Below are 16,248 nucleotides of genomic sequence, written 5' to 3'. Positions count from 1 at the left end.
TCTCTCTCACACTTTCTCATCTCCTGTTCTCTCTCACACTTTCTCATCTCCTGTTCTCTCTCACACTTTCTCATCTCCTGTTCTCTCTCTCACTTTCTCATCTCCTGTTGTCTCTCACTTTCTCATCTCCTGTTCTCTCTCACACTTTCTAATCTCCTGTTCTCGCTCTCACACTTTCTCATCTCCTGTTCTCTCTCTTACACTTTCTCATCTCCTGTTCTCTCTCACACTTTCTCATCTCCTGTTCTCTCTCACACTTTCTCATCTCCTGTTCTCTCTCTTACACTTTCTCATCTCCTGTTCTCTCTCTTACACTTTCTCATCTCCTGTTCTCTCTCACACTTTCTCATCTCCTGTTCTCTCTCTTACACTTTCTCATCTCCTGTTCTCTCTCTTACACTTTCTCATCACCTGTTCTCTCTCACACTTTCTCATCTCCTGTTCTCTCTCACACTTTCTCATCTCCTGTTCTCTCTCACACTTTCTCATCTCCTGTTCTCTCTCACACTTTCTCATCTCCTGTTCTCTCTCTCACACTTTCTCATCTCCTGTTCTCTCTCACACTTTCTAATCTCCTGTTCTCTCTCTTACACTTTCTCATCTCCTGTTCTCTCTCACACTTTCTCATCTCCTGTTCTCTCTCACACTTTCTCATCTCCTGTTCTCTCTCTTACACTTTCTCATCTCCTGTTCTCTCTCTTACACTTTCTCATCTCCTGTTCTCTCTCACACTTTCTCATCTCCTGTTCTCTCTCACACTTTCCCATCTCCTGTTCTCTCTCACACTTTCTCATCTCCTGTTCTCTCTCACACTTTCTCATCTCCTGTTCTCTCTCACACTTTCTCATCTCCTGTTCTCGCTCTTACACTTTCTCATCTCCTGTTCTCGCTCTTACACTTTCTCATCTCCTGCTCTCTCTCACACTTTCCCATCTCCTGTTCTCTCTCACACTTTCCCATCTCCTGTTCTCTCTGACACTTTCCCATCTCCTGTTCTCTCTCACACTTTCTCATCTCCTGTTCTCTCTGACACTTTCCCATCTCCTGTTCTCTCACACTTTCTCATCTCCTGTTCTCTCTCACACTTTCCCATCTCCTGTTCTCTCTCTTACACTTTCTCATCTCCTGTTCTCTCTCACACTTTCTCATCTCCTGTTCTCTCTCACACTTTCTCATCTCCTGTTCTCTCTCACACTTTCCCATCTCCTGTTCTCTCTGACACTTTCTCATCTCCTGTTCTCTCTCACACTTTCTCATCTCCTGTTCTCTCTGACACTTTCCCATCTCCTGTTCTCTCACACTTTCTCATATCCTGTTCTCTCTCACACTTTCCCATCTCCTGTTCTCTCTCTTACACTTTCTCATCTCCTGTTCTCTCTCTTACACTTTCTCATCTCCTGTTCTCTCTCACACTTTCTCATCTCCTGTTCTCTCTCACACTTTCTCATCTCCTGTTCTCTCTCTCACACTTTCTCATCTCCTGTTCTCTCTCACACTTTCTCATCTCCTGTTCTCTCTGACACTTTCCCATCTCCTGTTCTCTCTCACACTTTCTCATCTCCTTTTCTCTCTCACACTTTCCCATCTCCTGTTCTCTCTCTCACACTTTCCCATCTCCTATTCTCTCTCTTACACTTTCTCATCTCCTGTTCTCTCTCACACTTTCCCATCTCCTGTTCTCTCTCTTACACTTTCTCATCTCCTGTTCTCTCACACGTTCTCATCTCCTGCTCTCTCTCACACTTTCCCATCTCCTGTTCTCTCTCTTACACTTTCCCATCTCCTGTTCTCTCTCTCACACTTTCCCATCTCCTGTTCTCTCTTACACTTTCCCATCTCCTGTTCTCTCTCTCACACTTTCCCATCTCCTGTTCTCTCTCACACTTTCTCATCTCCCTCTCTCTCTCTCTCACACTTTCTCATATCCTGTTCTCTCTCACACTTTCTCATCTCCTGTTCTCTCTCTCACACTTTCTCATCTCCTGTTCTCTCTCTTACACTTTCTCATCTCCTGTTCTCTCACACGTTCTCATCTCCTGCTCTCTCTCACACTTTCTCATCTCCTGTTCTCGCTCTCACACTTTCTCATCTCCTGTTCTCTCTTACACTTTCTCATCTCCTGTTCTCTCTCACACTTTCTCATCTCCTGTTCTCTCTCACCCTTTCTCATCTCCTGTTCTCTCTCACTTTCCCATCTCCTGTTCTCTCTCACACTTTCTCATCGCCTGTTCTCTCTCACACTTTCTCATCTCCTGTTCTCTCTCACACTTTCCCATCTCCTGTTCTCTCTCACACTTTCTCATATCCTGTTCTCTCTCACACTTTCCCATCTCCTGTTCTCTCACACTTTCCCATCTCCTGTTCTCTCTCACACTTTCCCATCTCCTGTTCTCTCTCACACTTTCTCATCTCCTGTTCTCTCTCACTTTCTCATCTCCTGTTCTCTCTCACTTTCCCATCTCCTGTTCTCTCTCACACTTTCTCATCTCCTGTTCTCTCTCACACTTTCTCATCTCCTGTTCTCTCTCACACTTTCCCATCTCCTGTTCTCTCTCACACTTTCCCCATCTCCTGTTCTCTCTCACACTTTCCCATCTCCTGTTCTCTCTCTCACACTTTCCCATCTCCTGTTCTCTCTCTCACACTGTCCCATCTCCTGTTCTCTCTCACACTTGCCCATCTCCTGTTCTCAATCTCTCAAACTTTCCCATCTCCTGTACTCACCCTCCCTCACGTTCCCACAGTGGTGGAAAAGTCGGAAACTATCATACTTGAGTAAAAGTAAAGATACCTTAATAGAAAATCACTCAAGTAAAAGTCACCCAGTAAAATTCTACTAAAAGTATAAAAGTATTTGGTTTAAAATATACTTCAGTATCAAAAGTAAAAGTATAAATAATTTCAAATTCCTTATATTAAGCAAACCAGATGGCACTATTTTCTTGTTTTTTTAATTTACGGAAAGCCACGGGCACACTCCAACTTTCAGACACCATTTACAAACAAAGCATTTGTGTTTAGTGAGTCCGCCAGATCAGAGGCAGTAGGGATGACCAGGGATGTTCTGTTGATAAGTGCGTGAATTTGACTATTTCCTGTCCTGCTAAGCATTCAAAATGTAACGAGTACTTTTGGGTGTCAGGGAAAATGTATGGGGTAAAAAGTACAATATTTTCTTAATGAATGTAGTGAAGTAAAAGTTGTCAGACATATAAATAGTAAAGATCCCCCCGAAAAACTACTTAAGTAGTACTTTAAAGTATTTTTTACTTAAGTACTTTACACCACTGCTTTCCCATCTCCTGTACTCACTCTCCCTCACTTTCCCATCTCCTGTACTCACTCTCCCATCTCTTGTTCTCACCATCTCTCACTTTCCCATCTCCTGTACTCACTCTTCCTCACTTTCCCATCTCCTGTACCTACTCTCCCATCTCTTGTTCTCACATTTTTACATTTGACATTTTAGTCATTTAGCAGACGCTCTTATCCAGAGCGACTTACAGTAGAGTGCATACATTTTATTACATTTTTTACATACTGAGACAAGGATATCCCTACCGGCCAAACCCTCCCTAACCCGGACGACGCTATGCCAATTGTGCGTCGCCCCACGGATCTCCCGGTTGCGGCCGGCTGCGACAGAGCCTGGGCGCGAACCCAGCCCAGCCTGGGCGCGAACCCAGAGACTCTGGTGGCGCAGCTAGCACTGCGATGCAGTGCCCTAGACCACTGCGCCACCCGGGAGACCCACCGGGTGGCCATCTCTCACTTTCCCATCTCCTGTACTCACTCTCCCTCACTTTCCCATCTCCTGTACTCACTCTCCCTCACTTTCCCATCTCCTGTACTCACTCTCCCTCACTTTCCCATCTCCTGTACTCACTCTCCCATCTCTTGTTCTCACCATCTCTCACTTTCCCATCTTCTGTACTCACTCTCCCTCACTTTCCCACCTCCTGTACTCACTCTCCCATCTCTTGTTCTCACCATCTCTCACTTTTCCATCTCCTGTTCTCTCTCTCTCTCTCTCTCTCTCTCTCTCTCTCTCTCTCACTTTCCTATCTCTTAAGGGGTATACTACAACGCAGGAGCGCAACTTTGGTTTTAGAAGTGGGGGGGACATAATAATAAAAAAATATATATTATTATTATAATTCGTTTTTTTATGGTTAGATCAGCTTTAATATTGCAGATAGATGGTGGCTTCCATCAACGTAATTGTCTACATAATTTCCAATCCCCCATATATTTTTTTGTAAATATAGAGTACCAGTCAAAAGTTTGGACACACCTACTCATTCAAGCAGTTTTCTTTATTTTAACTATTTTCTACATTGTAGAATAATAGTGAAGACAAACTATGAAATAACACATATGGAATCATGTGTTAAACAAATGAAAATATATTTTATATTTGAGATTCTTCAAAGTAGCCACACTTTGCCTTGGAAAATAGTAAAAATAAAGGAAAACCCTTGAATGAGTAGTTGTGTCCAAACTTTTGACTGGTACTGTATGTATTGAATAGCCCTGAATAACGGGTCGCCACTGTAATGTAAGCCAACTTTTGGCCAGCTCTCTATCTAACGGGACATCAACTGGCGAAAGCTTGCCAAGTTAATTTACTTCTGAAACGGGACAAAACAAAGGCAACAAAACATGTCCGTACAAACAACTGCTGTTAGATAGTGATAATAGCCACCTCATATCACTATCTGACAGATAACTAGAAGCTAGAGCTGACCTGGCTGTATGGTAGCTACTCACTAGCGTAGCTTATTCATTCACCTCAGTCGAGAGGTGTTACTTTTTGAACTTTTTGTTTTTACTTTAGTTTATTTAGTAAATCTTTTCTCAACTCTATTTCTTGAACTGCATTGTTGGTTAAGTACTTGGTTAAGTACTTAAGCATTTCATGGTAAGGTTGTACCAGAATACCTGTTGTATTCTGCGCATGTGACAAATACAATTTGATTTGACATATCTACACTGAACTAAAATATAAACGCAACATGTAAAGTGTTGGTCCCATGTTCCATGAGCTGAAATAATAGATCCCAGCTAGTTGCCATTAGTACAAAAAGCTTATTTATTTCAATTTGTGCACAAATTAGTTTACATCCCTGTCAGTGAGCATTTCTCTTTTGCCAAGATAATCCATCCACCTGACAGGTGTGGCATATTAAGAAGCTGATTAAACATCACGATCATTACACAGGTGCACCTTGTGCTGGCGACAAAAAAAGTCCACTCTAAAATGTGCAGTTTTGTCAAACAACACAATGCCACAAATGTCTCAAATTGAGGTAGCATGCAATTGCCATGTTGACTGCAAGAATGTCCACCAGAGCTGTTGCCAGATAATTGAATGTTCATGTCTCTACCATAAGCCGCCTCTCCAACGTCATTTTAGAGAATTTGGCAGTACGTCCAACCGGCCTCACAACCGCAGACCACGTGTAACCACGCCAGCCCAGTTCCTCAACATCTGGCTTCTTCACCCGTGGATCATCTGAGACCAGCCACCTGGAGAGCTAATGAAACTGTGGCTTTGCACAACTGAAGAATATCTGCACAAACTGTCAGAAACCAGATGGCCGACAGCGTGTATGGCTTCGTGTGGGCGAGCGGTTTGCTGATGTCAACATTGTGAACAGAGTGCCTCATGGTGGCGGTGGGGTTATGGTATGGGCAGGCATAAGCTACGGACAACGAACACAATTCAATTTTTATCAAAGACAATTTGAATGCACCGAGATACCATGACGGGATCCTGAGGCCCATTGTGCCGCCGTCCTCACCTCATGTTTCAGCATGATAATGCACAGCCCCATGTTGCAAGGATCTGTACACAATTCCTGGAAGCTGAAAATGTCCCAGTTCTTCCATGGCCTGCTTATTCACCAGACATGTCACCCATTGAGCATGTTTGGGATGCTCTGCATCAACGTGTACGACAGCGTGTTCCAGTTCCTGCCAATATCCAGCAACTTCGCACAGCCATTGAAGAGGAGTGGGACAACATTCCACAGGGCACAATCAACATCCTGATCAACTCTATGTGAAGGAGATGTGTTGCGCTGCATGAGGCAAATGGTGGTCACACCAGATACGGACTGGTTCTGACCCACGTCCCTACCTCTTTGTATGGTCCATATTTGTATTCCCAGTCATGTGAAATCCATTGATTATAAGGACTAATGAATGTATTCCAATTGACTGATTTCCTATTAACTATAACTCAGTAAAAATTTTGAAATTGTTATATGTTGCTTTTATATTTTAGTTCAGTGTTTATTTAAACCCCCCCCCCCCCCCCCGCTGACAGCACCCCCACCCCAAAACTTCCCGCGCCATGGGCTAACTCATTGATCCTGCTTTTTAGTATACCCCTCTGTTCTCACTTTCCAGTCTCCTGTTCTTTTCTCTCTCCCTGTTTCTTTCCTTTGTAGAAGTGTCTGGAAAGTACACCTCCCAGTTACAGAAGGAAGTGTTTTTACTGTGCCCATAGGGAGTCTGGTAGAGGGAGAGTGTGGCAGTGTAGTGTTGGATGTGTGTGCTGTGCCCATAGGGAGTCTGGTAGAGTGTGGCAGTGTAGTGTTGGAAGTGTGTGCTGTGCCCATAGGGAGTCTGGTAGAGGGAGAGTGTGGCAGTGTAGTGTTGGAAGTGTGTGCTGTGCCGGTATCCCTGTAGGGTGTCTGAACATTTGAATAATGGAGCAGTTCCTTGTAGCGGTGATGTAAACACTGCTGTGTCTGACAGTTCCCTCTCAGACTTTTCTATAGTATAAACATAGTGCAGTGTATTACTTATATATCATTTGTAACTGTCAGTGCCCTACTATTTCACTACTATTAGTCTATGAAAACATTATTGCTAGTGTCTACTACTATCTTGACAGTACCTTGCCTGAATACACGTTTTTAAATAAGTGACCCTGATGGCATGTGTCATGAACAAATTAGCATGATCTGATGTGTGATTGACTGATTTGAGTTTTAGTGATGTGGATTACCTGGTTAGACGTAGTACTTTACCATGTTACTTAGATGTTATGTGTTGGAGGATCTTACCTGACATGTGGCTGTAGTCTCCAGGTGAGGTCAGAGGTCATAGTGAGTGTGCACCTACCTGATTGGCCCTTTTTGGTAGCAGGTGATGCCATGGTAGAGTTGCTTTCGCAGTCCTGGATGCGAAACTCAAATCCGGTGAAAACACCTTCCTAGTATTGTTTCACCCGTACGCCCCAATTTGTCGGGGGCATGGACTCTGCAAAGTGTCGAAAGCGTTCCACAATGATGCTTGCCAATGTTGACTCCAATGCTTTTTGATACACACAAAACTGTTGAGCGTGAAAAACTGGATTCACCTGGTCAGCCGATGTCATGGAAAGAGCAGGTGTTCTTAATCTTTTGTATACTCAGTGTAAGTTTGGATATTTACCAGGTTGAGTGTGTGTAAATTGTAATAAATAAATACATTTCATAATAATGTCAACCTGACATGGCAGAATTGGAGGAATTTTCCTTGCGTCCCCTTTTTCTGTCAGACAAGTAAAGCATTAAATGTGCTTTTTAAAATACCCTTTCCCCACCTCCTTTGGCTTTGGGTTGTTGAACGGAAAATGGGTAACCACATGAGAGAGAAAAAAAAATGATCCTCTTTCTGAAATTCTAGGCGAGATTATGATAATAGTAATCTACCCACGGTTATGAACCACACGCTATATGAGTTTTATTGTATGTCCTCCCTAAAAACCCACAATCAATATTTCATAATAGGCTTGGTTGAGTATTGCACTGATGAAAGCAAATAATATCCCTTGGCGCAACAAAAAAAGCCTGAATCGTTGCAGTTGTTGGCCTCCAGCACCAGCCAGACCTCATAGAAATGAAGGGTCCTGTAAATGTAGCAAGACACACATAGTGTGAGATCTTTCTATACGAGTACACACATCATTCTTTATTTGGATACATTGACATAGGTCAAATTGATAGGGAATCTATGTTTAAAAGGTGTAGCTTTAACTCTTTCCTTTCCTATTTCTCTACATATTAGGGGATGCAGTACTGACACGGTACAGAAGTAGAGTTGGACACAGACATAGTAGACAGACCATGCCCAGAACAGTGTACAGCACAGGCCAATCCCTGATGAGGGAACCCTCACATTGGCCAATAGCAGCCGTTTCCTAATCAGGGACAGCAGAAAGACCTGCCCTCTTTTGAAACCTTCCGGCCAATTAGGTAGTCAGGCAGACACACATTGGAGGATGATGCAAGGCCAGGAGGCACAGAATTCGATTTATGATAATTCAATTGTTGTGAGAGTGATTAAGTAAGATAATAGTTTTGTGTTCCTACAACTCACAAAATCCTGTCAGGCTATTTCTTGTTGAAATATTTTTCATTATCATGGCCCCCAAGCACCACAGCCTAAAGTAGAATTTTGTTTTACAAATTTGATTGTCAATTGGATTTTTTTCAAAAAGGTGATGAACTGTCACATCATCTTGGGCTACACAGTAATATACATAGACACACCTTGATGTATATTTACCATGTTTACTGAGGACACCATAGTGAATTGTCACTTGGGGATGAAATCAACTGTACTATGTGTAAAACAAGGAACAAACACCAAAGAGGAAAAGAGAGATCGAGAGAGAAAAGGAGAGACAGAGACGTGAAACGTGGGGTTGTGTGAAACGTTACGACATCAGACAGCCACTGGAACACCACAACAACAACAACAACAACACACACACAGAGACGAGTATTAGGAAAAATGGTTTAATATCGGAGACAGAAGCAAGTAACTGCATCACACAAGAACATACGTTTACAAAAATAATCCTGACTGCTTCAGCTACACAGTTAGTTCACAGAGGACAGAGAAACCAGAAAAATCTAAACAGTTAAAAGCAAAAACCTCTAATTAGTTTATCTTTTTATTAAACTAATACATTAATCCACTGAAGGTGACTAAATATTTATATTCCTAATTGTCTTATCATGTAGACGTCACAATACAGAAGTTAAATGAAACTTACCGGGTTTTTTTGTATAGACAAACGGCTATAACTATTTATAAGCCAAAAAGAAATCAACACTCGCCTAACTCCTCTTTGCGAAAAGAACAACACTAAAGTAAGGAAAAATAAGAAGTTAATTAATTAAAGAAACCAAGCCAAAGTTCTTTTAGAAAATTGTATATCAAAAGACAACTTTCTTGATGCCAGCTCTACATCATACTCGGGAACCAGTCAACAAAGGTCAGGCCACATCATGAGGCCAGACAGGTTTGTTTTTCTAATAGTTTTTTTTGTTTCCTTTAATCTCCAGTATAAAAAGTTTCACTGGTACAAAATGCATAAGTACAATCATTTGTAGAAATAGGAAAGCCTGCATTTTTTGTACTTTTTCAATCCCATCCAATGACAGATTTCAAAGTGTTGTCAAACAAACAATACGCTTACAGAATCCACTGAAATGCACCGACTTTGGCTTCTCTCAAGACAATACTTAAAACTATTGAAATCCTTTAAAATCAAACAAAATTATATTAATCTACAGACAACACGCTCTTTACGGCACAGAAAGAGAGAGAAAACAAACATTTCCCCCCAAAACTAGACATAATAAGCCAAAATGCAAAGAAACTACAAGTTGTTTTTTTCCTTTAAAATGTCATTTTTTGATAAATAGCACTTTAGATAATTAAGAAAAAAAAAGAGAACAGAGAACGGAACAGTGAGAAGATTGAAAGATTACAACAAGCATCGGTGATGACAGCCCCTGAGATGTGAGGCACTCAACAGACACTCCTGTCTAACGGTCTGTCTGCGGAGGACACTCTTGTGCTTTTTCAGAAACATCTAACAGACTGCAACTTCAATCAGACTACACTGTGCCAACCCGCTGTGTGTGTGTGTGTGTGTGTGTGTGTGTGTGTGTGTGTGTGTGTGTGTGTGTGTGTGTGTGTGTGTGTGTGTGTGTGTGTGTGTGTGTGTGTGTGTGTGTGTGTGTGTGTGTGTGTGTGTGTGTGTGTGAGAGATTTGGGAATTGGGGGATGCTTAAGTTCTGTAAAATCACACACATGTCCATACATTACCATCTCCCAAAGTATAAGTAGTTGGCTACGGGATGAACCGAAAACAAACAGAAAAACCAAAGCCTCTACGCCTGCAACACATTATGCTGCACCGTGAGTTGATGTAACCCTGTTGTCTGTTTATGTTACCTAATGTATTTAGAGTGCAAAGATGTTCCTCACAGAGAGGATTCCTGAAGGGTCTTAGGCCTAATACGGCAGCTGTCTTTTAAGGAGACTACGATCAGCGCACGTTAATGACAAAATGATCTATTAACACTGATATATGTGTAGTATGACATATTGGCAATCCTGATTACTTTTATGCAGGTAGTTAGAGCTGTTTTTATGGCATTACTCATGCTTACTGCTTTAGGAAATGTCAATTTGATATGCTATGGACTCAACGGAAGTTTGGCATTGACTTGGTCGTTTGACATGGTAGCGGCTCTGCCTCTTGGCCGAGACTGTTGTTTTGCTGTCTAAGAACTGAAGATAGCTACCCTTTCATCTCATTTTATTTCCCCTGTCTGCACTTTACGAACCCTCCTCCGTTTGGCTCGGTATTTCAAATAAACCTTGTTATTCTGTAAAAAGACGATGGAACAGATAACAATAACTTATTTATCCTCCCTTGGTTTTCAGTTTGAGAGCCACACTAAAGAAGAAGGAGGCCATTTTGCTTCTCTACTCTGTGTTGTGGGACAAAATGGTGACACGCTTACCCAGAGTTGGAGAAGCTGGAGGTACAGTACAATACAGTACATTTAGACTTGGCAAACACCACCTACTTACATACAGATTTTAGATCCTATTAGACAAGTCTTTCGATACAACACTCCCTGGTTAAGGCGACTGGTGAGTTTTTGTATAAAATAGTGCTGCGTTTTGCAGACCGTAAACTAGGTTTCCAGGGAAGGGAATCGGGGGCAGTTTTACAGAATACTGAGACTGACGGACAGACAGCATTGTGTCATGTAAACGGATTGACTGTGAGAATCTTGACGTAATACTTTGGCATCTCAACACTGTTTTGGCCAGTTACACTACATTACACAGCATTTACAACAGGGCAAACATATTTCTGTAATAATGGTGTAATTACCAATACTGGTACATCTCCAGAAGAAACTGTCAACGGAAGAAACAACAAAACCAAACAGCTGAAAATCATTCTGTACTATCAACGTCATTTTGTCTGGGTCTGGGGAGGGGTTGAGGCTTGTGTGGGAAGGTCTTGCCCTTCACTTACCTCATGAAAGCAATGCATTCATGTTGTTTGAGGTGACACAAACATGACCAGCAAATAACAATGTCCCCATCCCAGTCTGTAGCAACTTCAACTAAAAACTTGTCCTTGATTTAGGTTATAATGAGAGAGATGAAGCTTAAGATAAGGCTTGAAATTTGTCAAAGTGAAAGGATGAAGCGAGAGTGTTTGGCGAGAATGTGAGTGTTCATGTAAAGGCTTGTGATAAGGCTTTGAAGAATGCTCTGTATAATGGCTCATGTGAGGACTGTGTGTGTGAGTGACGTGTGAGAGAGAGAGAGCGTGTGAACAGCAATGTAAAGACTGGTGGGCAGGAACATGGAAACTGGACTGTAGAGGCGTACACACTCAGGGGCTCTCATACACAACAACAAAGTAAAGTCAACTGTGAGGTCTGCGTGAGTGTGTGTACGTGCGAGTGTGTGTGTGTATATATAATATATATATATATATATATATATATATATATATATATATATATGACACATGGGCACTTTTTACATCTTTACAAAAAAAAGCAAAACATAAACAGTTTCAGGCAACAAGACCACAGAATAGCAAGTTAACAAACTCTTTTTTAAATCTATATTTTTACATATGAGGGATCCATACAAAACACTTAATAAAATACCCATGTTATCAAATAATTTCACAAGAAGTACACTGACGCGCTATAGACAGGATGTACCTTCAAGATTTGGCACTAAACTCCACCGATCTTGTCTTTTTTTCTTTATAAGAAAAGAAAATCACATTATAATGAACAACAAAACACATCTAAATATTGTTTCCCACGATAGAAATAAAATTATATTAACATTGATGCTTCACAAGCCGACATGTTATATATATATATATATTTATATATTCATATATATATTTTTTAGGAATTTTATATAGCTAATTACCCAACAATAAATTTAGCAAATCGGGACTGCTTAAAAAAAAAAGACAAAAGGAACAATTATAATAGTATTCATATGAAAGGCTTTGTCTATTGTTCAAGTAAACAGATTTTTTTTGTCTTCTCTTTAAAAAACATGAGACACTTAAGACCGTTAGACTTGTAATGAAACCAAAACTAAACTCACAAGAAGCACCAACGTTAACGCGGGTTACAGGTATTTTCTTATTTTTTTTCGCTCTATAATTTAAACAGTAGAAAATATAGGTCATTTCTTTATCATGTGCATTTAAACCACGGATTGTCTATCTGTGAGTCAGTTCAGCAAAAGGTGACACGTAGGTAGCATTTCTCCCCCCAAACAGGGCAAGTCTTTTTTTGTTGACATTTTTGTAATACCTTAAACTACTCTAGAAAAAAGTGGTTCTATATATACTTTAATGAGAAACAGAGCCACTTAAAATGGCCTTATCAAAAAACTTTACACTGCCTGAAAAATGTAAAAACAATTACAGAGCTCTGAGAGAGTCTAATATTGATCAGACAGTTTTTATTCAGAACTGTTTTGGAAGTAGTCTATTTTTCATGGAAACTGACAGTGTCCGCTTCTGGCCTCATATTGCTAGTGGAGCCAGAAACAAGACAGCCAATCCCTGTGCTGAACTTTCAAGTTTACTTTAAATGAAAAAAGGAACAAAAAACGAAACCCAACATAAAAGAAGGAAACTAAACATAACTAAATAAATCTAATGGAAATAATTTTGCCACAGGGTTTTTCTGTTTTTAAAAAGAAACGTTTTGTTTTTGTCTGTAAGAGTTCAGTCTTTTTGTATGAATGATGCTATACTTCTTCACATTGATTCGCTCCCCCCCTCCCTCCTTCATGCACAATGTACCCCATTTACCCCACCTCCCCAAAATTGAACAAAATGAGGTCACATGCAAAAAAAGTCCAAAAAGGTCACGCTAAGTTCAAAAGGTCAGTAGGCGGAGACCAGGTTATGATCAGGTGAGCTCAGAAAAGACATCAGAAAACAATGACGGGACGATGAGACTTTTTGTATTTTTTTTTTGTTTTTGGACGCCACGCCACAGAGACATGCTAGGCAAACGATGAGCTAACAGGCATGGAGATGGGTTCTATAGGAAGAAAACAGGGGAGAGGAGAGAGTTACACACAGAACAGAGAGCCAGGGCACCACATTACTACAGCATTAAAATCAGGGGAACAACAACAACAAACAACAATGCAAACCACCAGGTCATAAGGGCAACACCACTCACTACACAATTGGCATTTTTTTTTAAATCTCTCGCTATTTCTTTTTTTTTTTACAAAAATGATTTACAATTTGGATTAATACTAACAGACACACATTTACTGTACAAACACACTATCACACACTCATACACAGAGCAGCCAAAGTTATATCCATCAGTACCACATGCTCCTAGAGAGCAAGGAGGATGGATTGTCATTTGGGAGAAACTGTTTAAAGGTTTTTGTACAGTACAAACGAACGAAACGTAACGAAACAAACACGTGAACAAAAAAACGAAACGCAAGGAAAGGTTGAAATTTGACAGGTGAAGTACCGATACTGATGGAGAAAGAGAAAGAGCTGATCACAGACGGATGTGATGCACAGACAGAGAGAGGTGTGTGAAAGTGAAGGGAGCAGAGGCAGAGCGAGGTGTGAACGTGGCTCTGTTCTAGAGAATTCTACAGTTCCGAATTTCAGAAGACTACTCGACAAGGTTCTATTCTAACGGATTCTGTTCTTTATAGGAGTCAAATAACTTAACGATAGGCAATAAATAAAATCCTTTTTTCTGAGGCAGTAAAAATTTTGTATAAAAATAGAACTGCTTTTTTTACAAATAAAATGTACAGGCCTGTGGCTTTCGCTACTTTGAATTAATTTTTTTATCTCTCAAGAAACATCAAGTATTTTCAGTATTCCCACCCATACATTTATTTTCTTGTAGCCTTCATCAGATTCTGGATGTTACTTTGAAAATGTTCTACACAATATCCCCTTCAACAAAGACCAATGTGATCTGACCCAGAAAATCATAGTTTGCTAACATTGTTCTAGTGTGAAATAAACATTCTTCACATAAAGAAATGACTGGAGTCATGATATTAATGAAATAGAAGAGTGTATGGGATGCTGTCGTTGACTGACTAACAGGTGAGAGGCCACTAAGTTTTGTTTTTTAACCCTTTGTTCCCTGGTGTCTGTCAGCAGGCATCAGGGGTCAGAGAAGCAGCGGCGGTTGGCCCGGAAACCAACACCAGGAGGTCAAGGGTCATGTGCATATCGGTGCGTGGTGTGTCAGAAATGAACCCTTTATATCGACATTTTATCAGGCCTCAGGTTCACAAAGAGAACAAACAAAATCATATAGCTTGTTTTTTTTTTCTTACTCTGTTTTTCGAGTAATGAAATTCTTCTCATAACAGTATATAAATAATCACGTAGAAAATTAAATATGTTTTACAACTGAAAAAGCTACCGATGATAGCTACCTTTTTTTTAAAGTGGTACAAAATAAAGGTGGTAATGGAAGCATTCATGTGAAAGATAATACAAAAAATCATAATAGTAATAATAAATAATACTGCTGAACAAAAAAGCTAAAAAAAAAAAAAAATACTAAAGGAGAAATTAGTGTCTCCCTCTGGTGGTCAAATGTTGTCTCCCCCCTCCCTCCACTTCCCTCCCCCAGTCCCTGTGTAGAGGTCGTGGCTCGTATGGGGACTTACCCTAGCAGTGGTAACATGGGAGCAGATAGGCCCTAGTGCTAAGATCAGTAGGGTTTGCTGTCGTTCTTGGAGCGTTTGAGCTGCACCTTCAGCCTCTTCATGCCGATCTGGAAGCCGTTCATGGCCTGGATGGCTGCCTGCGCCGACACCGGATTGTCATAGCTGACGAAGCCTGGGAGGCAGAGAAGGAAATGGACAGGGTACAAGAGAAGAGAGAGGGAGAGCGAGTTAGAGAGAGAGAGGGTGCCCAAAAGGATGTAGGAGGCGTAGAAGAAACTCAAATGATTGAAAAGGAATACAACATGTCATTCATACACAGGTGTTTGTTTTCAGTGTGTTTGTGCTGGTGGATGTACCGAAGCACTTGCTCAGGTTTGTCTGTTTGTCAATGAAGACTTTGGCAGAGACCACATTTCCAAAAGGCATGAACATCTGCAGGATGTCCTGGTCCCCAAACTCCTGGGGCAGGTGGTAGATGAACAGGTTGGCACCTTCAGGCCCTAACAAGAGAGAGACACGGGACAGTACCGGGTAAGGGTTAAACCCAGAGACATACAGTGTAAAGAGATTATAGAGAGTTAATGCATACGTCTTTATCCCTCTATGCTCTCCCCTCTACCCTCAGTGCCCAACCTGTTTCTGGCATCCTGTGGTTAGTATCGTTGTTGCATTAATAATCTCACTAGAAGGCTACTTATGCCAGTTCGACTATTGCAGTCGGGTCTGGCTGTATTGGGAGTGCATACCTCTCTCCCAACACTCCACCGCTTGATACCTTCACTTCCCCCTCCGCCCTCCTGCCTCTTCCCTCCCCCTGTCCCTTCCCTCCGCTCCCTGGCTCCACCCCACGCCCACTGACCCTCTTTCTGGCTGCCGGCGGCACCTTGCTGCTGCAGCAGGGACTGGCTGTAGAGGGTGGGCAGGGCTGCGGCTGCATACTGCTGGATCCCTGAGTAGGCTTGTGTGAGCGCGTCCATGGTGCCCGCCGTGCCGTTGGTCAGCCCCACGCCGCCCAGGCCTCCGTTCAGGGCCGCCATACCTGAGAGCATGTGAGCAACTTTACATAAAACCCAACAGTACAAAAAGAAGAGTGCACTTACTCATTATACATACAGTACACACTCATTATAAATACAGTACACACTCATTATACATACAGTACACACTCATTATACATACAGTCATGGCCAAAAGTTTTGAGAATGACAC

General features: G+C 41.4%; 1 protein-coding gene across 37 annotated transcripts in view; it reads right to left on the bottom strand.

Annotated features, from left to right (window-relative positions):
- Positions 1-8,781: 8,781 nt before the first annotated feature.
- The window catches only part of LOC139565913 (CUGBP Elav-like family member 2), a 213,320-nt gene continuing 205,853 nt past the window's right edge, over positions 8,782-16,248 (bottom strand). For 18 of the 37 annotated variants that reach the window (XM_071386573.1, XM_071386565.1, XM_071386568.1 and 15 more), the window contains 3 exons: positions 15,899-16,096; positions 15,396-15,539; positions 8,782-15,211 (listed from right to left, as the gene is read on the bottom strand). In XM_071386573.1, the coding sequence (XP_071242674.1) occupies positions 15,084-15,211; positions 15,396-15,539; positions 15,899-16,096 (470 nt within the window). In that variant the 3' untranslated portion in view covers positions 8,782-15,083. The remainder of the gene's footprint in view (positions 15,212-15,395; positions 15,540-15,898; positions 16,097-16,248) is intronic. The other 19 variants (XM_071386571.1, XM_071386569.1, XM_071386577.1 and 16 more) reach the window with 4 other exon arrangements.

The sequence above is a fragment of the Salvelinus alpinus genome, chromosome 37 (assembly GCF_045679555.1).
Source record: "Salvelinus alpinus chromosome 37, SLU_Salpinus.1, whole genome shotgun sequence".
In the NCBI taxonomy this organism is placed as follows: domain Eukaryota; kingdom Metazoa; phylum Chordata; class Actinopteri; order Salmoniformes; family Salmonidae; genus Salvelinus; species Salvelinus alpinus.
The sequence above is the reverse complement of the archived record's forward strand: the minus strand, read 5'-3'. Positions and strand labels throughout refer to the sequence as shown.